We start from the raw sequence: 24,848 nt of genomic DNA, 5'->3' as shown, positions 1-24,848 counted from the left end.
AGCTGTACATTGTAAATCCTAAATCATGATTTACAAAGTTACGTTGTAAAACGTGATTCGGGAGTACTACTATAACATTTAACGTGTCTTGGTTTTTTTATTTCTAGTGCATCTTTATTGTTATTTTAGTATAGTTAGTCCTATAATGTTTGTTACATTTTTAATTCCATAGGTATGTATATCTTTTTAGTCTTTCTATGATACATATCTGAAAATGAATTTAATCTCATCGGAAATTATAACATTAAATAGAAATGACAATATTATTTTTGTTTTCATTTTCTGTCATTAAATGCCCATTAAAGTAAATTTGGGTTTCTTACAATTTTTAACAATTTAATGATTACAATAATGAACAAGTTAATGATTTAGCGATCAAGTTGCAATTAATACCTGATAGGGAATATGATTATTTGTTTTTCATAACATCAAATTTTACTTTAAATTGAAAATATTCCAAAGATATAAATAGGTGCAATTAACACACTATTTCAAAAGTTATGCGTCACCCCTCGTATTCACGATTATTACATTTTTATAAATCCGTATTAGTCTAAGAGCTAGAGGCGAGAAATCATCGTCATAAGTAATATGGAGTTTGGCATGTGAAATGTGTCTATTGTATGTTGATAATTATGACCCCTTTCAGGCTGACACCTCAGTGGATACAGGGAGTAGCAATAAGGGATGAAAGGGGAAAGTTAACGCAGTCATTAAAGGTTTTCACCTCCTATTTTGTTAAACCTCCATCGATTTACATGAAAATTGGTGAGTAGTTAGAGCATACCTCAAGAAATAAAACTGATATGGTGCCAACGTGCGCTTTTACCCTGGGGGCGGATGCCACCCCTTCTCAGAGGTGAAAACTATTTTATTAAAAATAACCCCACTAATCGATAGAGGGACAAATTTTAAGCAAAATTTATTACCTCTAATTATTAAAATAAATCAATACTTTTTGAGTTATTAAAGATCAAAGATTTGAATTTTTAGTGAAATAAATGCATGATGTAAAGCGGTTTTTCGTAAATAATTCAAAAACTGTAAGTTTTATCAAAATAGTTATGATTACCAAAATTGAAGATAATAAAAAATAAAAGAGATTTGTTATTCGAAAAACCTTTGAGAATTAATAAAAAGTGAGTTATAGGTGATGGAATGTATATTTTTTTTCGGCTAGTACCCAAATCTATGTATTCAAGCTCAAATAACGGGAAAAACGGTGCATTTTATAAAATATATTTACTGAACACTTGTCAAAGTACTCAATAATACCTATCAAGTGAGCTCCAGATGAAGTTTATAACATCAAAGCTAAGCAAGTGATGATGAAAATAAGAGAACCCTTTCGAGTTTTTAGGAAAAAGTGAAAATTAAAACATACGATATTTATATATTTATTTTTAATAGATGCACCCTAGACCTCAACATAAAGTTGAGGGGGCTAAGCTGGGGCCCCCGAGACCATAACATAAAAATTTAAATTATTACCTAGGAAATTAGTTATTTTGGCGTAATAAAATCTAAAATGCCATTGGAAGAGGAGGCCCGGGCTAAGCTGGGACCCCCGAGACCTTTCGTAAAGATATAAATTGTTACTGAGAAAATTAGTCATTTTGGCGAAATAAAAACTAAAATGCAACCGGAATATGGGCCCCCCCGTCCCAGCTATATTGTCTTAACCAATTTACCCCAAGCCCCAGGCCACATATTGGTACGTGAAAGGAACCACATTGTAGCCGAGTACTTGCATAAAACGGATAAGATGGTACTTGCAAAATTCTTCTTCTTCTTGTGCCCTTTAATTCGTCCAATTTTGAACATAGGCTTCCCCCAGTTTCCTCCATTCGCTTCTGTTTAGTGCTTTCTGTTTCCAGTGCGTTCCTCCTATCTTTTTAATGTCGTCTCCCCATCTTATCTGGGGTCGTCCTCTTGCTCTCTTTCCTGTCCATGGTCTCCATTGTTGTATCGTGCTATTCCACCTATTGTCCATTTGTCTAGCGTTATGACGTGCGAAGCTACATTTTAGCCTGGCTATATGTTGGCTTGCGTCTTTGACTTTTGTTCTCTTTTTGTTTTTGTTCAAAAACAAAATTATTTAACTTGCAAAATTATTTAACTTAAAATAAGGTGATTTCAAATTTTTTTGTGTTGGTCAACTAAAATAGCAATATGTAGGTACAAGAAACTTCAGTCATGAAATGCATTAAAATGAGTTTTCAAGGGGTTAAAAATCAAGCATTTTTCCGGACCCCCGCCCCCCATTTCGCTGGAGGAGCCCCCACATCACGTTTGCCCCGGGGCCCCCAACATCGTAGTTACGACCCTGACGGGTAATAAAGCCTACAGTGACGTATGGTAGCGAAGTATGAACAATAAAAAAAGCAAATACGGAGAAATTGGAAATATAGGACAGGAAAATGCTCAGAGCTATACACGGAGCCAAAAACAAGGTTGAAGGTTGTGTGCGACGATCAAACAGGGAGTTGGAAGAACTGTATAACGAACCAAGCATCAGTTGCTTCATAAAGACACAGAAAGTGAGATGGATGGGACACGTGATGAGAATGAAAAGGAAGAGAATGCCAAAGATGATCCTAAAACGGGTCCAATCACGAAAAGAAGGAAAGTACGACCCATACAAAGATGGTTTGACAGCGTACAGGTAGATATCAGAAATGAGGGAATTATTGGCTGAAAAGAAAGAGCAACACATAGAGATGAATGGAGGAGAATAGTAAGTAAGTCAATTTAGTAAGCAAGGAGCATAGTCCAGGGTAATAAGATTTTTCCCATGACACTCGAGCAGCCAGGGTACTGAAGCGGTTTTTCGACAGGTAATACCTATAAGAGCAAATTGTAAATATTTCCTGCGTAGGATCTGGCGGCCATTTTTATTTATAAACAATAAGTGTCAAAAAATGGCATTTTTCCCTTTTTTTTTCAAATCAATGGAAAACAGTGAAACATGGTTTTTAGTACAAATATCTTTGAGATTATGGAAAACGCTTTAAAATGACGTATTACAAAGTTTAATATACTCATTTATTGTTAATATAATTGCGAAAAAAGGTCGGAATTGCAAAAAAATTAATTTCGCAATATCTGTTGTAAAAATTAGTATACAGCTTTGAAATTTTTGTCATATAAGGGTTCTTTGGTGCTTAATATGTGATAAAAATTTCAAAGCGATTCATTCAATTGTTTAAATTTTATTTAAATTGTTTATCCCAGAGAGCAGTTTTTTTGCAATAACATAAGTCAGAAAAACATGACGTTAGAACCATTCCACAGGTGTCAAATGAAAGAGCATGAGCTATATTTTCAACTTGGTTTAAAAAAAGCGAATAAAAAATGCATTTATTAGTAATAAATAATTATGCAAAAGTATCGTAAATCTTTCCTTATAAACTTTTTATTTTGTTATATAACAAATTATATATATTTATTACAATAATGCATTTTTTATTCGCTTTTTTTAAACCAAGTTGAAAATATAGGTCATGCTCTTTCATTTGACACCTGTGGAATGGTTCTAACGTCATGTTTTTCTGCTTTATGTTATTGCAAAAAAATGCTCTCTGGGATAAACAATTTGAATAAAATTTAAACAATTGTATGAATCGCTTTGAAATTTTTATCACATATTAAGCACCAAAGAACACTCATTTGACAAAAATTTCAAACCTGTACACTAATTTTTACAACAGTTATTGCGAAAATATTTTTTTTTTGCAATTCCGACCTTTTTTCGAAATTATATTAACAATAAATGAGTATATCAAACTTTGTAATATGTCATTTTAAAGCTTTTTCCATAATCTCAAAGATATTTGTACTAAAAAAATCATAAGTTTCACTGTTTTCCATTGATTTGAAAAAAAAAAGGAAAAATGCCATTTTTTGACAGTTAATTGTTTATAAATAAAAATGGCCGCCAGATCCTACGCAGGAAATAGTTACAATTTGTTCCTATAGGTATTACCACAGAATAAATAACCATACAGAAGCGAAACTCCTGCCGAAAACGGTAACATAATTTTCATGCTCATGTGTCAACGTAACTGGTGCGACCTCACTTTTGCGACTGACGTGACAGTTGTTTATAGTTAAATTTTATATTTATATTATGTTTTATTTTATATTTTATTTATATTTTATAGTTAAATTTTATATTTATTAATAACAACTTGTCAAAAATATTACCTAATTTGGAATGATCTATTCCTTAGAACATCAAGTTCTATTCTGTAACTGGTGCACAAGGTCAAATATTTCGGTCCCAACAAAATCAATGGAAACGACAGTCAGATTCGCTTCTGTGTGGTTATATATTCTGTGGTATTACTTGTCGAAAAAACGCTTCAGTACCGTAAAATGGGGTGAGATTGATCTCCCGGGGTGACATTGATCATTTGTCGTTGTATCACATATATGTAGATACAACCGGCAACAATGTAAAATTGTTTCTGGGCGTGGCACTATTCATTTCTTGGATCTTGACTATGATCAGTTCACGTCGTTGTTAGTTTGCAATTGGCATTGGGAAGAAGTTCTGTGGCTTTGAAATTAACCATAATTTTTGTCCTATTTTTATAGTTTGTGTACTTTTGATGGTAGAGGAGGAACAGAGGTAAGTTCGCTATTTCTAGTGTTATAAAATTATTTTGTATGGTTCTGTAATAATAATTTTAAGTATCTAGCATTTTAACTAACGCCAGCTTTTTTAAGATGGCGGATAATATTGAATGGGGTGACATTGATCAAGTGATCAATCTAACCCCACGTTACGTACGTTTCAGAAATTAATTTATAATTTTTGTTACAGATTTAAGAATATCAATCAAAATGGGAAGAACGTACAAAAGACAATTAGGCAGTAGAACGTATGGCAATTTTAATGAAGAACAAGTTATTCAGGCGTTGCACGATGTATTGGAAAATGGATTATCGCTAAGAAAAGCCGCAAAAAAATACAAATTGTCCTACGGGACTTTAAATAACAAGTACCATGGAAGGAAGATTAAGAAAATAGGTGGACAATCTGTATTCATATATGAAGAAGAAGTAGCCATTATAAATAGCATTTTAACGTGTGCAGATTGGGGATATCCTCTAAGTGCAATGGATTTGAGAATGTTCGTCAAAAGTTTTTTGGCCTTAAATTAGCAGGATCGAGGAAGATTTTCAAAATAATTGAAAATGACATATCCACTGTTCCCTTCAAGGAAGTAGTTGCCTTACTACCAGATCCGACACTTGAGACGATTTCTGATAGGATACAAAAATATCATTTTCGCGGAGAAATTAATATAAAAGAATGTTAAATCAAATTTTCTTTTTTTAATAATTGTTCTGAATTACATTTTTAGTTGTTAAAATATGTTTTTTTTTTGTATAAATAAAGAATAGTACAATAAAAATAGTGTGATCATTCTCACCCCGCATGATCAATCTCACCCCTTTGTAAAAATTCGAAAAACTGTCTGACCGAATTAGTCAGGGTTAAGATTGATCATATTCTATTTAAAAGCACTACTGTTTCATGCTATAAAATCATCATGATCAATCTCACCCCAGTCATGGGTCTAAGATTGATCACCCTTTTTTTATGAGATAAGTGGATTTTCTTAATAATTAAAACAAAACTAGTGTTAAATCACTACTCTTTAGATATTAATATAACACGTGAAGTGTTTAAATATAGAAAAGTCACAAAAACGTTTAAAATATAAATCAAATAAAGTTAAAATTGATCAATCTCACCCCATTTCACGGTACCCTGGCTGCTGAAGTGTCACGAACAGGGTATATTTTTGTCTTATTACCCTGGCCTAGCATGTTTGGACAAGAAGCCACCACACTTGATACAAGTTTTGTAATATATAAATAAAATATTATATTGTATTTTTAGCACTAGCTGCTGAGCTTAGTAAATAAATAAATAATATATAATGAATTGTAATAAATTATCATATGTATATCTGGTGATTTCAACTACAAAAATAGTTAATTAAAAATGGTCATAAAGATTTTTATTAATCGACATAATTATCAGCAGTTCTGTGTCCCAGAACTTGGTATAATTGTAAATTGTATTATTAGAATTACCACATTTGTCATACGACAGCAGTCGATGATCATTATTACATCTCCATATGAGGTAACGAATGTCACGGGCCCGGTTTTTTAGATATATCTCCTTCCAGTAATTGGAGAAGCTCAAATGGAATCTTTAATATTACTAATTCTTAATCATTCTCTAAAGGATGTCTTTTTCTTAATAAGCTAATCAAAAGCGTATGTAACGAAGGTATTCGTGGATTTAATTACTGATATGGACATGTACACATGTATAGGGTGGTACCGCTTTTTAGACATATTTATTAGCTGACATTAAGGTATGTGTTGTTATTGATGATCAATGTTTTAAAATGGTTTAACGGTTTCGCAATGCTCGTTTAAAATAAGATCTAAGTTTATTCATCATCGCCATCAACCTATACGCGTCCACTACTGGACATAGGTCTCCCTCAGCTCTTCATATGTCTTTGTCTTATGGCGCTTCATAGCCCTCTGAGTCACGTGAATCTTGTTCACTACCCTTTTGGTGAGTGTTTGTGAGTGGGTGATAGTGATGTTGAAAAAGTAACTATTCGTTATAAAGTACTCGTTACAAACAAACGTTTCTGGCTACTACTCTGGGTAACGTGAATGGTTGACCCTTCCCAAATTCTACGCCACTGGCGGAATCGCTATTTTAGTGCAATTTTTTGATTCTCCAATACTTTCTATGTAAATATCATACTCTTCATTCGTAACGATAAGCCATTAGTTTTCGAGATATTTGAAGCTAAAAACTAAGGTGCATAATACATTAATCAAAAAAGTGTGCCTTTTTATTTTTAACTTCAAATATCTCGAAAACGAATGATTTTATCGTTACGAATGAAGAGTATATTATTTGCATAGTGCAATACTTGCATAGTGTAATTGTGCTAAAATAGCAGTTTCATCAGTGGCGTAGAATTTGGGAAGGGTAAACCATTCACTTTCCCCTGCCGTACGCCTCTGGTAGTAGCCGGAAACGATTATTTAATATAATTTAGTAGGATGTACAGTACCTACAGTTTCTGCCAAGTATCATAAGGATACGTCAAATAGATTTACAGTACCGGACACACATAGTTCTTATAGTTTTAAATAAAGAATAAATTATTAAAAAAAAAAGAATACTTTAAAATAATTTGAGATATCCATGTCACAGTTGGCAGAAAGTGTTGACACTGTATTCTTACTAAATTAGGTTAAATAATCGTTTCTGGCTACTACCAGAGGCGTACGACAGGGGAAAGTGAATGGTTGACCCTTCCCAAATTCTACGCCACTGATGAAACTGCTATTTTAGCATAATTTTTAGATTCTCCAATACTTTCTATGCAAATAATATACTCTTCATTCGTAACGATAATGCCATTAGTTTTTGAGATATTTGAAGATAAAAATGAAAAGGCACACTTATTTTGATTAATGTATTATGTTCCTTCGTTTTAGCTTCAAATATCTCGAAAACTAATGGCTTTATCGTTACGAATGAAGAGTATATTATTTACATAGAAAGTATGGGAGAATAAAAAAATTGCACTAAAATAGCAATTCCGCCAGTGGCGTAGAGTTTGGGAAGGGTCAACCATTCACGTTCCCCTGTCGTACGCCTCTGGTAGTAGCCAGAAACGTTTGTTTAACATGATTTAGTAGAGTGGAGAGTACCAGCACCACTAACCAAATTTCGTGTTGTTGTCAAATGCCCGTCAGGAAATATTCAAAAATAAATAAAATAAAGGTTTAACTTTGACACCCTGTATTTCGGTTATTATCAACTTTTGTACTAAGGTAAGAGCTTAAATCTACCTATTTTAACCTCAGGAATCTAAGGTTAAGCTATGGCCCATTCTTTACCAAACACCCTGTATTATAATTTCATAATTGATTCGTCATCTATTGTTCTCATTTATAACTCATTCGTTTCAGTACCTACCTTTCTTTCAAATACCTGGTTCTTAGCAAAGTACATATTATGTTGTATTGGCTAGAATGATTGTTCTGCTAAGCCAGATCTTATCAATGTTGCCCTTGGTAATATTGACTCCTAAATAGATAATGATCTACTTTTTCTAAGTTGTCAACTGTCAGGTAGGATCGTGTTGCTCTCTCCGATCGGCTTTGTAATGGGATTTTAGTATTTTTTGTGAATATTGACAGATCTATTTTTTAACATGTGATTTAAGTTCCTTATACGTATTCTCGCCTGTTGCTTTGGTTCTGCTCATATCTGTCATCTGCATATGCTGCCAGTTAAACTGATTTATTGGTCATCCAGATTTACTGCCTCCTCTGGAAAGTCGCAAAAATTATACTAATTCCCAAACCAGGTAAGCCTCTGGAAGATGTCAAATCATATCGACCCATAAACTTACTGCCGATAGTGTCAAAGATTCTAGAAAAACTGATACTCTCAAGAATTCAACCACTCCTCTCAGATCGAGAACTAATCCCTGCACACCAGTTTGGATTCAGATCCCAACACGCAACCATAGAACAGGTTCATCGGATATGCAGAACTGTTAACCGAGCATTGGAAGACAAAATGTACTGCACTGCCGCCTTTTTAGACATCTCGCAAGCATTCGATAAAGTCTGGCACACAGGCCTTTTATACAAATTTAAAAAAAATGCTTCCTCTCACTCACTTCCTAATTTTAAAATCCTACTTCCATAACCGTTACTTTTTTGTACAACATAGAGATGAGCGCACGTCTCTATTTCCAGTTGGATCCGGAGTCCCACAGGGCAGTGTTCTGGGGCCAGTGTTATACCTATTGTACACAGCGGACTTACCAACACACTTTCAAACCACGACAGCTACATATGCAGATGACACAGCAGTGATGACAGTACATCAGGACCCACGGATAGCTTCTCAACTTCTGCAAACCAGCCTCAACAAAATGCAAACTTGGCTAAAACGGTGGCGTTTTCAAACAAATGAAACAAAGTCGGTTCATATTACCTTCACAAACCGTAAAGGTCACTGCCCGCCTGTATATATCAACAACCACCAACTAAAACAGCAAGCAACTGTCAAATACCTTGGACTGCACCTAGACCAAAGATTAAACTGGAGAACACACATTTTTATGAAGCGTAAACAACTTGGTCTCAAATTACACAATCTTTACTGGCTGATTGGTCACAAATCATCACTTTCGATGAAAAGTAAAGTACTTGTCTACAAAGCAATTTTGAAGCCAATATGGAGTTACGGGATCCAACTTTGGGGTACTGCATCAAACTCCAATATCGAAATCTTGGAGAGGTTCCAGTCGAAGGTTCTTCGAATAATCACAAATGCCCCATGGTATGTTGAAATATTATTAGACGCGATCTAGAAATTGCAACAGTAAAAGAAGAAATTACTAACTTCGCACAGAAATACGAAGACAGACTGACACAACATCCAAATGTACTAGCCAGAAACCTGATGAGACAACCAGTGAGACGAAGACTTAGACGAAATACACCTAGTGATTTACCACCGCGATTTTAGTTATATGTGTCGTAATTCCCAGAGACAAACAATTTTATATCTATGTAAAATATTTGTAAAGAAAATGATTAATGAATCATTTTCTCCAAGTCACCTACACTAGTGGTCACAACATTTACTCATTGTAACTTGTTTTACAGATTGTAAATAAATTGGGAGGTTAAATAAATAAAAAAAAAGATTTACTGTCTTAAATTTACTTTCTTCAAAAAAGAGATTCCCCTTTTTCTAGTTTAAAGTCAAGAAACCAGTGACATGTCTCTGGCATACTAGATTGGCCCATTTAAAAACGTGTTCTCTATATATACAAATCATCATAATCAGCCAATAGCGTCCACTGCTAGTCAGTGGTCGTCTTCGGCTTCAGTTATAGTTTCTGGGCTTCCATTCCATGATTCGTCTTGTCCACCATCCATATTGTGTTCTAGCTAAGAGCCTATCCCAGTTCTATTTAAGCGTCGTGATTCTTTCGATAACGTCTTGATCTCCTATCTGCTTGATTTGTTGGTTTGTTTTGTGGTTTCGAAGGGTCACGTCGGGCACGTTCCATGGCTCGTTGTGTCACTCTGAGTTTATTTACAGCTTTTTGCGTCAGTGTTAAAGTCTGTGCTCCATTCGTTTGAGACACATGGGAGTTGCTCTTTTGAGAATATGGCTTATATATTTATACAAATGGATAAGAGATAATATATTGAACACAAATTATACAACAGTGTTTCATATCTTTTTGTAGTAACTTTTTAATTTTAATAGTTTCAGATAAATCTTCTGTTTTGATGATATTAAATTATATTTAATTAGTACGTAGTTGCTTTTCATACGTCTTACGCCACAGAATCATGTATAACGTTCATTATGCCTCAAAAGAGATAAATTTTTATGCCAGCTTCTTATTAAATAATTGGCTATGAATGCGCAAATGGAATCTTTAATATTATCAATTCTTAATAACTCCTTAAAAATGTAACTATAAAACTATTCTATCTCATCCACTAATCATCGCGAAAGAAAAAGTCGAAATCCCACAGAATGTTTTTTGCTATATTGTGTTCTACAAGGTAAATAACCCTTGTTGCCTTATAGGTATGGTTTGTACGTCTGAGTTGATGCGGGCATAGACATTCCATCAGCCTTAAGAAATTAATTACAAATCAAGTAATGAAATAGCGATTCCAATTGTACCAAACAATTCATTCTCCGTTACACACATTCTTTTTTTTTGCACAAAAATCCTTTAAAGCTGACAAATATAACAAAATGTCTAAAATATATCCACTCCATCTTGACCAGAGTTTAGGAAAACCAAGAAAAGATGTGTTTAAATGGTTCGGACATTTTAGTTCGTTTAACACTTTTACTGTCATCTAAGGAAAGATGCTATTAACGGTGTTCTATAAACAGTTACATGGGAATTTTGTTATTTAAGTCTCGTCATACTGATACGAGGGATTGCGGTAATCTTACGAGTCAGTTGCAGTATTCCATATGTACGGTATGCAGCAAAATAAACTACTATAATTCGTATACCTCAAATTTGTATGCGTCAAGCGCCGAAACGTACTAAGTCGTTTCTGAACGTCGTTATAACGTATGTGAATAGAGTTGCACAAGTTTGACTTGAATGTTTGAACTTGACTTGAGTTTGACTTAATTTCAAGTCAAACTCAAGTCAATCCTTCTGACAAATCATTCAAGTCAAGTCAAACTGGTCAATCGTACAGGTTTGAAAATTCAAACTGTTTGTCAAACTAGTTTGAGAGAGTTTGAAAAATAATTTATTTAGTATATACTTTTTTGTCGAGATAGATATGTTAGTTGCCAATTAAGATAAGAAAATTAATAGTATAATGAGTGCCATATAAAAGTAACTTGGTACAAGAAGCGATTATAGTTTATCGAAAACTAGTTCTGTGATGTAGCCCTTTTTAGGGATTTTAACAAATATACCTTTTATAAAGGATTTTAGTAGTTTTTTGTAATATATGGTATACAGCCAACTACAGGAAAACTTGTTCCTCCTGGATATGGTATATACTCTACTTAACAAGTTTATTTGAGCATTCACATAATTATATAGTAGCATTATGGTTATGGTTAAAATGTCTGGTTACTCGTGTGTGTTTCGCGGATGTTCATCTGCGACAGGAAGAGGAATAAGTTTATTTAGATTTCCTAAAAATAATAACAGATAATTGTTATTGCTTTGTAATTGTTGCATATTAGCTATTATTAGGTATAAAATAGTCATAATTTGACTTAATTATTGACTTGATTAATATTATTGATAATAAATTATGACGAAAGTGATTCATTTCCTTGTATACATTACCCTTACATAATGCATAAAAAACTAAACTTCGCTCTGCCAAGCAAGGGATATTTCAAAAATAGTAAATTTGGTGTCAGTGCATGTATGAAAAAACAGACGCAAGTCTCGGAAGGGCCAGCCAGGTCAAAAAATCAACAGATGTTGTCCGGGTGTCAGTGTCATCGCACTCAAAGATATCCTATTTTTACAAAAGAAAAATATGTAGGTAAAGAGTTCTATTTATACACGAGAATTTTTGATTTAAACGACACAGACAAAATAATATTCAAACTAAAAATTGTTGGAGGCTACTAGATTAACAAAGAATTCGTTGGATGGTTTTTTTATCATACAAATTGTAATTTAATCTACTTCAACGAAAATTTATGAAGGAACAACAGTAGGTTTAATGAATTTTTTGCGACTTTGCAATGTCGTTTTAAAGAATTAGTTCACATTAGTTCAAATAAATCACTATATTTATATTTCTTAATTAATTCTGCTTCGACTACAGATTTTTTTCTCTTACAGAGTACAGTTTAGAAGAGTACAGATTCAGACCTATCCAAATAAGTCAAAACAAAAGTCGGTAATTGGAAATAAACACGTTACGCAATATGATATTCAAACTTCAAACTGTTTGAAGAAGTTTGATTTCAAGTCAAACCTAAAGATATCGAAATCAAGTCAAGTCAAACTTTTTTTACAAAAAAAGTTTGGTTGTCAAGTCAAGTTTGTTGAATAAAATCAAACTAGTTTGACTTGATGCATCTCTATATGTGAATGCCGTGATAATGTCAGGTGCTTCAGAATGGTTCTCAGTTTTGCAGAAAAAATTTTTATGGTGGAGTACTATTTTCCGTCATACGTAAAATCTCACGAAAATGGTCCAAGCTTAAAATCAACAATGGTTTCAGCAGGACGGGGCAACCTGTCACACTGCCAGGGAGTCTCTTTGAATACTGCGCGATCATTTTGAGAGTCGCCACTCACCAGAATCAACGCCACTAGATGCGTACAAATGGGGAATGCTGAAGTATTCAGACAGATCCACCGCCTGCCATTTCGAAATTGCGGACTAGAATTCCCAACCAAGAGACATAAAAAAGATAAACTCAGATTACATAAAAGATATAAATAATAACTTATGGGCATTAAGTTCCCTTAATTTTACTAACTAGAGTGTGTATTGGATTGAATTTGTCTTTCTGTGGTTTCAGTTTCATGTCAGCTAATATATTTTTATGTTTGAACAATTTTTTTCTTTAATTTTTTGAGGAAACTTCCTCATCTTACCTCACCGTAGATCCGCCGTGAGGGGGCATCTTTAAAATTTGTTTTATCGGGAACGTGCGTCGTCGTGAATAATGTTTGCAAGGCTATATTATTATCATGTATATTAGATATATAAATAATCATAAACATTTCAATATTCAATAATTCCATTGAAACCCATTCAACATTTCAATATTCATTTCAGTATTGTTTATTTTGTCGCATACTGTATTTCCTCTAAATGTATGACTCAAGTATGATATTTTCGTATATTTACCAGTTTAAGCAAATATATTTGGTTCCCAAAATACAAGAACTTTTTAATTTATGCTTGCGAGAAAATCGATATCATCTAAATGGAATAAGGTTGTAACGATTCTGCTGTATGAAAAAGGACATAAAACTGACCTAGAACATTATCGACCAATTAGCCGGTTAAACCGTATAATATATTATATAACATATTATGTACAAACCCTTCACAAGATTCATAACAACGAAATTTGATAAAAAAACTAGACCTGTACCAAACCAGGGGGCGGGATTTCGATGTTTCGATGTTTGGCACCAACGACCACTTGTAAACGATAAAAGAACTCATTGACAAATCCATAGAATATGTACAACAGGCCTCTGGTGAATTTAATTTGAGAAAATAAAATGCCTCAATGTTGTGCTGTGCCTTTGTGCTTATCGAGAACATCAGGATACAGGTTTACCGTTTACCAAAGATATTCTGATGAGAAAAAAGTGGATTGTAGCAACAAGAAGGGATAAAAATATCTGCCGACAATAAATGCACGTATCTGCAATAAACATTTTGTTGAAACATATTACGTATTTCCCCTGGATGCGACTGTAAAAAATCGAATACTTCACTATAAAACTCAGATCAACATAAATATTTTTATTTTGTCTGAGCTATAGAAATAAAAAATATTAAGACGGTGATTAATATAGCTTACCCTTCGATAAGGGCTTCCTTTTTTCCAGTAACTCTCGCATTCCAGCAAAAAGAATATCGAAAGAAAATGGAAGAACTGAAACTTATTAATGAAAAGGCGCTTCAACATATTAATCAATTACGAAATGAATTAAAGATCTCCAACGAAACAATACAAAAATTAGAAAGAGAGGGAAGAAGGGAAAATATTGTGATTCAAGGACTGCAGATTGACACCGATCAACCACTTTTGGTAGGGAATGAGGTAGAAAAATTCATAGAAAAGGAAATTCGAGTAAAAGTAAACGTTAATGAAGCAAGAAAGCTGGGAGAAATTATATTTGGTAAAGATGGATAGCAAGACAGAAAAGACCAAAGTACCTAATGCAAAATAAGATGAAACTCAAACAACTGAGAGAAAGAATATACATAAATGATGATCTGACGAAGGACGGAAAAGGAAATAATGGCCAAAATAAGAAGAATTGCTAAGGAAGAGAAAATCAAAGGAAATAGCATAAAAACACGGTACTAAAAACTGACAATAAACAATGAATTATGGAAATGGAAGAAAGAAAAGGAGCAGCTGGAAAGAATAGAGGAAGACATTACAAAATACTAGAATTGAATGCAGTATTAGCAGACCCAACAAAGATGACCCGGCGAAGCAAACGGAAACGAGAATCGAAAAATAATAAACGAGATAATGGCCATAAAGAAGAACTAGTTAAACTTGCGACGTGGAATATAAGAGGATCATCCAAGAAAGGAAAACTGAAGCATCTAGTAAACGAAGCCAAAAAATATAAATTTGATCTTGTGGCAACAAGAGACTAAGCAACTGGGACAGGGCAGTTAGGAAATAGATATATAAACAGTGGAGGCTGTTAAAGGGCTTCCTTTTTTCCAGTAACTCTCGCATTCCTTCTCCCTAATTCGTTTCTCAACGTACAAACAGTCCAAGATCCGTATTTTTTGCCATAATTTATTATTTATTAAATCGTAAACAAAAACACCATATACAAACTTCACGAATTGTCAAAACGTTGACCCCAATTACACTAGCGCCGCCAAGCGGGAGCAACGGCGTACATAGCTGCCATTGAAGTCATGGTTTTCATCTTCATTTTAGTTGGATGTTGATGCATGGTACTGCATATTATCCACAAGTTTTTCCTATGATGGTACGTAATTACCGAGGGCCAAACGCAAGCATGATGAGAGATGTTCGTCAGTTAGCCGATTATGATACTTTGATTTCACTACCTTCATTTGGGAAAATGTACGACTCACACAAGTGAGTCACCGATGAAGTGACTTGTGTGAGTCTCTCACACAAGTGAGAGATAAAAGAAGACCTGGGTGCAGACGATTAGGCAGGACCTGTCGGTAAAGGAGATTAATATTGATATAACCCAAGATAGAATTGTGTGGAGAAATGCAATTAGGGAAGCCGACCCCGGATAGGGATAAGTCAAAGAGAATGATAATTTTTTCTGTGGGAGCACCGCTGCTCTAGAGTTTCAAATTTAAAAAAATAGAATTTATAGGTCGTTTAGAAAATTTAAAGTGTGAATCGCGAATATTAAGAATTGATTGTTTAATTTGGTTCCTCAAGGCAAGTTCTAATTATATAAATACATCGTTTATGCAGAAAAATTATTTTATTGCATTTAATAAGGTTTTAAAGTTCATGATAAATCAATTATACTAATTGATTATAATTACCGATGTATTGATATTTATTTTTCCCACAGTTTGTATTTTAAGTATGTGCATATTGTAGTTGCACGTTGCACCTACATATTATATATATTTATTGTAATATTATCTACATAAGAAATCTGCATTTTAATCGTTGAACTTATTCGGATTTATATGATGAATATGGATGTAGCTGTGACTTTAGTTTCTCAATGTAATATTAGTGGCTTTTAATTACTTAGTACCTATATAAAAATTACTTAATAGTAATTTTTATGTACAGTTGATTAAAAATTAATCTGTTATTGCGCTATTGGAACGTCATTCTATGAAATGATGCCTAAAAAAAGTAGCAAAAATACCGTTCATAGTGTTGGGTTAATGTATATTAAAAAACTGGAATCATTCGAGTTGTAGGTGTATAGAAGAATTCTGAAAATATCGTGGACAGAACACATCACAAACAAGAGAAGGATGAATAAAGAAATTGAAATTTTAAATACAATCAAAAGAAGAAGATAGGAATATCTCGGACATATTACACGTGGAGAGAGATATAACTTGGTCCAATTGATTATGCAAGGAAAGATTCAAGAAAAAAGAAGCTTAGGGAGACAGAATATTGTGGCTGCGCAACCTTGAGAGAATTGAACGATTCTAGGTCAATTGCTCGAAAACGAATTGCTCGACATGAAAATTGCTCGAAATACAAATTGCTCGAATAAAGTAGAAAAGTATATATTTATCCAAGTATTTATTCACAATAATGCAAAATATATATGTATTGTACCCTCGGAGATCCGTGGAAAAAATTTACACCCAAAATAACAAAATTCAGTTTGGCAACACTGTGTGAAAGTTGATAGTAACATATCCTTTTTAAGATAAGCACAACTGTGATTTAGTCCAAACAAATTAATATATTTTTTTTGCCAACAAAAATGAGATTTTTCAACCAAATAATGTTTCAAATATGATGTGCAAAATAATTTTTAATTGGGTTCTGCTAATGGGCTTGCTTTTTGTTGTCATTAAAGTAAAAAAAAAACTAAATTTCACTCATTAAATCATTATTGTCCGGTTATCATCTTAATTATTGTAACTGTACTAATATCCGTCGAGTAATTCTAAATGATTAATAGGTTGTTAAAACATTTTATCTGTAGCGGTTTCTGGAATATCTTAAAAATATCGAATTTCATTGATAAAATGCTCATATCCCACCGATCTTCGCTTCGACCATACCTAAATATACATAAGAAAGATACTTTTAATATGACAAATTATGTAATATTCCATGTACATAATCACATAAATATTATTTTTTGTTGTTCATAATTGAGGCGGTTAGAAGTAAAAGGGTTTAAGTGCACTTCTTTTAAAATCGTACTCTAAGTACAGATTCGCATACTTAAATGGTATTATAACTTGATGGTAAAACGATTTAAGCATATTTCGCCCTACAGTCGCGATCTATCGCCATTACATTTAGTCCATCGGAAACAATTGCAGTTTACTTTGGTAGTAAACAGGTTTAACCGTGCGCTTGAACCGTTTTACCACAAAACTATTTTTAGTATTCTGTAAAAACAAATAGTAATAAACGGGTTTAAGTGCGCTTGAACCATTTTACCACAAAACTATTTTTAGTATTCTGTAATGTGTAAACACATGTTAATACAGGATTAATTTCAAGTAAATATAATTATATTTGTGACCAATTTTGAAGACTAATTAAGTATTATGCAATTATTTTTTTATACACGGTGGATAACAGCTGGGACAAAAATGATTAGTAATATGTAGTTAACATCTGCACTTGAACCGTTTTATCAGTAACATTTATCAACACCATGTACCGATTCAAGTACATTTTTTAATAATTAAAAAAAAGAAAGGATATACCTAGTAAGAGTAATAATATACCCATATATTTTTATCATTTTATAGTACATTGTACACTAGATATATTTTAGTTTAATGACTCCTAGATTTTATAAAACTCAAACAGCTTTGAAGCTGATTATCTCAGAACTATCAAAACTGCACTTAAACCCTTTTACGTCTGGCCCCCTCAATTGTTTATTAAACGCAATAACCTATCAGCACTTGTTTGCATTTTGGAATCCGCAATGCCAATCTTCAATAAAATTAAGGTATTGATTTTAATCCTTCCCTAATACCTGGAAATTATCATAATCCCTAGTAATGATAATGAGACTAAATCAAAATCGTTATTTTTCTTTTTATTTCCAAAGTTCAAAGATATTTTAGATTTGTAATAAATATGTTTTTAGCATAAATTAATATACGGTTATATGTTATATACGAAGAATATCTCAATAATTTGTCGTTTTTAAAATATATTTTTCTACAACCACTATTCAAAGTGCACTTTTCTGCACGGTTTTATGTTAGCAAACTTGATATTTTCTCACAGTATAAGATATTTGACATTAGTGTGCAGAAAAGTGACGTTTCTGTGCCGCAAAGTGACGTTTCTGTGCCGCAAAGTTCTTTTCTGCACAGTTGACTACCTCATTCTGAGTAACGTTATATTCTGTTTACATCCGTAGACTACCGCATTCTGAGTAACGTTATATTCTGTTTACATCCGTGGTTAAACTTTAGACAAATATATAACCTATAAGACAATTATTATATTTAACTATAGCATAGAAACTAAATTATGGATGTTACAACTGTTTTATTTTACAATTTTATTCTTATTAAACATTTTATAATTATCAAATAACCAATAAGGATTTAGCAACCTGTGCAAGAGACGTCGAATGAAGTAGGTTTTGTGTAAATCCGTGACTGCGGATACAAATATAATGTGTAATAATTGTTTAAATTTAAACAAATTAAGGCAGTGCATTAATTTTTTAACTGATTTCTGTGCAATTTATTTAGGTATAAGGAATTTAAATTGATTAGTAGGTATTAATTAAATACAGTTTAAAATTTATCACATAGCTACCTATTATAATTAATCGTCGTTTGGAAATTGTGATTTTTATTTTTAGGAAAAACTGTGCTTGTAGAAAAAGTATAGTGTGAAACACGTGCAGAAAGGTAATTTCGCACTCGTTTGAATTGCGGCACTCGCTTGCGCTCGTACCGCAACTTTTCAAACTCGTGAGAAATTAGTACCTTTCTGCACTTGTTGCACAATATACTATTTTCTACAACCACTATTCAAAATGCACTTTATGCACAGTTTTATGTTGAGAAACTTGACATTTTCTCGCAGTATATGGTATATGACATTAGTGTGCAGAAAAGTGACGTTTCTGTGCCGGAAAGTTCTTTTCTGCACAGTACCATTACATTCCACAAAAAATATTATTATAACATGTTTTGATGAAATTGTTTTATTTGAGATATTAGATTTGATAATACTTTTATATTTAGTATTCTACAAATGACTGCCTCATTCGGAGTAACTTTATATCTTCTTTTTACATCTTCGGTTAAAGTTTAGACAAATATATAACCTGTAAGACAGTTATTATACTTAATTATCGTATAGAAATTAAATTATCAATGTTACAACTGTTTTCTTTTACAATTTTATTCTTAATAAACATTTTATAATTATCAATTAACCAATAAGGATTTAACAACCTCAGCAAGATACGTCGAATGAAGTAGGTTTGGTGAAAATCTGTGTCTGCATAAATATATCGTCAAATGTGACATTATTTTATAATAATTATTTAAAATAGTTTAAATTCAAACAAATTAAGGCAGTGCATTAATTTTTTAACTGATTTCTGTGTAATTTGTTTAGGTATAAGGAATTTAAATTGATTAGTATTAATTAAATACAGTTTAAAATTTATAATTTATTATTATAATAAATCTTCGTTTGGAAATTGTGATTTTTATTTTTAGCAAAAACTGTGGTTGTAGAAAAAGTATAGTGTGTAACACGTGCAGAAAGGTAATTTCTCACTGGTTTGAATTGCGGCTTTTCTAACTTTTCTAACTCGTGAGAAATTAGTACCTTTCTACACTTGTTGCTCAATATACTATTCTTATGTCTATATTTTGTATTATTATGAATAAATATTTAGATATACAATTTTCGTCTTTATTCGAGCAAGTGACCGGTTACCGAATGAAACGGATGTAGGTACATCAAATAAACTTTTCTGAACAGCCGTCTCTACAGTCCGAATAGCTACGATGATTGCCGACGTCCGTCGCGAGATGGCACTATAAAGAGAAGAAGTATATATGTATATTACAACTACACTTCCTTTATTCTTTTCTAGAAGCTCTGAGTTTTACACCGGTGCAGCCAATTTACTTATTGTAACATCTTCCTATTATACACCTTCCTATTAAATTAACTATTTTAATCCTGATTGGAGTCATCGATACTGATTTGGGAGAGCTAGAGAATCCGCGACCATAATCGCCTGTTTCATAGTTCAGCACCAGAAAATTACTTCATTTCTGAGTCATCTACTCCCTACTGGACCATCTTTTGTTTCGTGTCTGTTTTATTTCCATGAGTTGTGATGATATAGCACTGGACACGATGGTATTACACCTCGGAATTGGAGAGTGCAGTAGTTGCAGAAAAATCTCACCATACGATGAGTCAGTTTTGGTGAGGTTGACGATTTGCTGATTGAGTGTGGTGTAAATGTGCATGCGTGTATGTATATTTTGTGTGTGTGTGTGTGTATGTGTGTGTGTGTGTGTGTGTGTGTGTGTGTGTGTGTGTGTGTGTGTGTGTGTGTGTGTGTTATGTCCAACCAACAAATATATAGTTGTTAATAACATTGCTGAAGCATCTATGCCATCTTCTTAGTTGATCCGCTAGTGATTATTTGGTTATACAATATATACACACGTGTGACACGGACACACGGACACATGTCCTATTAGGCAAAGGGATGTGTCGTGTCTGGGATGAGAACTTCTCTATTTGGTCTGTGTTCAGATAAACGAAATCAGGCTCGCAGCCTCAGACTGGCTCGGACTTTCTTTATTTACATTCGTGTCTATTTTGGAAGATCGTCGTAAAAAATGTAATATGAGATTGAAACGATGTAAATAAAAAATATGCATGGCCCAATATTTTTGCAAGAAAGCCTGCAGGTCTTCGCATGAATCATCCATCTTCTAGAAATCTTGCAACGAGAAACGCTATTTAGCAGTCTCTTTGAGACACGATAGATAACCAGTTTTAGTTTGTGTGTAGATAGATAGTTTGTTCAGCAATATACAGGGTATCCCGAAAAGATTGGTCATAAATTATACCACAGATTCTGGGATCAAAAATAGGTTGATTGAACCTCACTTACCTATATACGATAGTGCACACAAAAAAGTTACAGCCCTTTAAAGTTACAAAATGAAAATCGATTTTTTTTCATATATCGAAAAATGTTAGAGATTTTTTATTGAAAATGGACATGTGGCATTCTTATGGCAGCAACATCTTAAATAAAAATTAAAGTGAAATTTGTGCACCGTATAAAAATTTTATGGGGGTTTTGTTCCTTTAAACCCCCCCCAAACTTTTGTGTACGTTCCAATTAAATTATTATTGTGGCACCATTAGTGAAACACAATGTTTTTAAAACTTTTTTGCCTCCTAGTACTTTTTTATAAGCCACTGTTTATCGAGATATTTTGAATATTTGTCGAATCCAAACATATTTTTGTATATGGTTTAAGTACGATTATAGAGATCTGTTAATAATCTGAAAATTTATTTATAATTTACATTTTTAGGTATATTTTGAAAAAGAAGCCACATCTCGAAAAAAGGCGACTTACCAAAAAAATATTAAGAGGCAAAAAAGTTTTAAAAACACTGTGTTTAACTAATGGTATCAAAATAATAGTTTAATTGGAACGTACACAATCATTTGGGGGGTTTAAAGGACCATAAAATTTTTATGGGGTAGACAAATTTCACCATAATTTTGTTTTAAGATGTTCCTGCCATAAGAATGATACATGTCCATTTTCAATAAAAAAAACTCTAATAGTTTTCGATATATTGAAAAAAATCGATTATCATTTTATAACTTCAAAGGGCTCTAACTTTTTTTATGAGCACATTTGTACTAAGGTAAGTTAGGTTCGATCGAACTATTTTTGACCCCAGAATGTGTGGTATAATTTATGGCCAATCTTTTCGGGACACCCTTTATATTAAATATTAAAATTGTGTTTATTCGCGTCATAATTTGTTTGTCATTTTGCATATTTTTAATTGCAGAGCATTGTTATGTTGATGTTCCGAGAAGAAAAAAGTCCCGAAGACGAAATTAAGGCCTGGCAATTTTGGCATGGTCGGCAGCATTCGGTGAAACAACGAATACTAGATGCAGGTTAGTACTACTTTTTTAGATTTTAAAATTAATATTGTAACGTGTTTAAATAAAACTAGCGCAGGCAGCGGTTCGAATTTATCTAAAACTATTTATTTTTAGTTTACAGTTCGGAATTATCTTATTATCTAACTCTAAACTAACGATATCGGTCTTTATATACATAAATAGGTTATTCCAGAATCATCGAGAACGGTACGCCCATCTCTATTCATCAGAGAATGGGAAAATTCTCTAGAGTCTAGGCTCCTCGCATCAGTCTGCTGAGTTGCAACCGTTATTTGAAGTCGGTAGAAATTAACTTTTTCGTTACAATATTTAGATGATTGTGAAAATGTTTGTGATCTCTAATTAACGGGGTTTTTGAATTACTTAGTTTTAAATCTGTATAAATATTTTCTTACAATCATAGGCGTAACCAGGGGGTGGTTTTGGTGGTATAACCCCCCTTTTGGATGTACTTTGAGCTCTATACGCTTAACACCATTATTATTCCATACCCCCAGAGACCTTCAAGTAGATGTAACCCCCCCCCCTTAGGATCATCCTGGTTACACCTCTGCTTACAATGTATCCATTGACATGGTCTACAATCATTCATTTCTAAATAACTTATTAGATTATGACTCATAATTCAAGGAGATTATTTTAGTTGGATTATTTTAAACGAATGGCATTAACCCTTTCATTGCTGACGAAATATACCTAACGTGACCTGGGTGCTAACTCGATTTTTCGTCGTATTTACATTGTAGTGTTTTGGTTGAGATTTCCCTGGAATTGCTTCATCCATAATATGAATCTAAATTGACGTTATAACTACACTTTTATGTACGTACTCAATAGAAATACAACTTGTTTCAGTCAAAGTCAAACAAATACTAGCCTCTAAACGAATCTTGTGCATATCTGCATATGACGCCTGAAGACGAACACGTCATGCTCACTCGGCAGTATTAACGGTATGACGTTCTTAGACGTCATCGGCATTCAAAGGGTTAAGGCACTGGCACTGAAGAATAATAAAGCCCCAGGTATTGACAAATACTAACTGAAATTCTCAAAATTGGAGGACCATCCGGATAGATAGATTTCATAAACTAATAACAGACGTGTGGAATACAGAAAAGAAATTCCAGGAGATTGGAGAAAAGCAACTATATGCCCATTTCACGAGAAGGGAGATAAACTCAACTACAAAAACTACAGAGGCATATCCTTAGTCTGTGTGAGCTATAAGGTGTTTAACTTGATTATAAACAGGAGATTGAATCCGGGACCAGAATTGATCAACAGGGATGTCTACTATTGACCAGCTATTCAACGTAAAATAAATACATATTAGCTAAGCCTGGGAGCACGATATACATACAAAAATCAGAAGCGTAAGTAAGAGTTCAAAACCAAGTGGCATAGCCCTTCCAGATATATAAGGGTCTCAACAGGGAGATCGGGTGGCTCCGACTTTGGTATTTGGACAATGGTATTTGGAGTATTGGTACAATGATATTTGGAGAATAAGATTTAATCACGTTTATCTCAATTTATAAAGAACCATCTGTAGCAAATTATACAAAAATACACAGGGACTAAAAGATATAAAAGATTGAACAGGACAGGTCACCTTATAAGAATTAATAACAACGTCTCGTAGAACGCCTAATTGAACTATGATGGGACCTCGACCAGTAGGAAGACCAAGGAAGAGGTGGATAGACAAATACTAAAAAGAAACCGATGTTAAAGAAATATTGAGGGTGGATAACTGAAGGAGAGCAGCCAAATAAAGGGTTGGTTGGAGGCGCATGCAGGGGAAGGGCAGGGTCCGACTTGGTCTCTAGTGTCATAGGAGAAAAATAGAGATTTGAATTTTTTCTCAATCATCATCATCATCATTCTCTTTGCCTTATCCCTATGCGGGGTCGGCTTCCCTAATTGCATTTCTCCACACAATTCTATCTTGGGTCATATCAATGTTAATCCCCTTTACCAACATGTCCTGCCTTATCGTCTGCCCCCAGGTCTTCTTTGGTCTTCCTCTCCTACTCCTTCCAGGAATCTGCACTTTAGCTATTCTTCGTATTGGGTGATAAACGTCTCGACGTTGAACATGACCAAACCATCTTAACCTATGCTCTCTCATTTTGGCATCAATTGGTGCCACACCTAGACTTCGCCTAATATACTCATTTCTAATTTTATCCTTCTCTGTCACTCCACTCATCCATCTAAGCATTCTCATTTCCGCCACATGCATTCGTTGTTCCTCTTTCTTTTTCACTGCTTAACATTCAGTTCCGTGCATCATAGCCGGTCTTATGGCTGTTTTATAGAATTTTCCCTTCAGCTTCATTGGAATTTTTCTGTCACACAACACACCACTCGCTTCTTTCCACTTCATCCATCCAGCCCTAATTTTACTGCATGCATCTCCATCTATTTCTCCATTACTCTGTAATACCGATCCTAGGTACTTAAAACTATTGCTTTTCACAATCATTTCACCATCCAAAGATACCATTTTATTTGTAGTAACTCCATCTTTAAATGAACATTCCAAATACTCTGTTTTTGTCCTACTAAGTTTTAAACCTTTTTCCTCCAGAGCTTGTCTCCACTGTTCCAGTTTTTGTTCTAAGTCTTTTTCAC

General features: G+C 33.5%; 1 protein-coding gene across 2 annotated transcripts in view; it reads left to right on the top strand.

The window, feature by feature from the left end:
* The window catches only part of LOC114346982 (protein grainyhead-like), a 306,307-nt gene that overhangs the window by 225,100 nt on the left and 56,359 nt on the right, over nucleotides 1-24,848 (top strand). For both annotated transcript variants that reach the window (XM_050663330.1, XM_050663329.1), the window contains exon 7: nucleotides 22,088-22,199. In XM_050663330.1, the coding sequence (XP_050519287.1) occupies nucleotides 22,088-22,199 (112 nt within the window). The remainder of the gene's footprint in view (nucleotides 1-22,087; nucleotides 22,200-24,848) is intronic.

This window comes from Diabrotica virgifera, chromosome 10 (assembly GCF_917563875.1).
Source record: "Diabrotica virgifera virgifera chromosome 10, PGI_DIABVI_V3a".
Lineage (NCBI taxonomy): Eukaryota > Metazoa > Arthropoda > Insecta > Coleoptera > Chrysomelidae > Diabrotica > Diabrotica virgifera.
The sequence above is the reverse complement of the archived record's forward strand: the minus strand, read 5'-3'. Positions and strand labels throughout refer to the sequence as shown.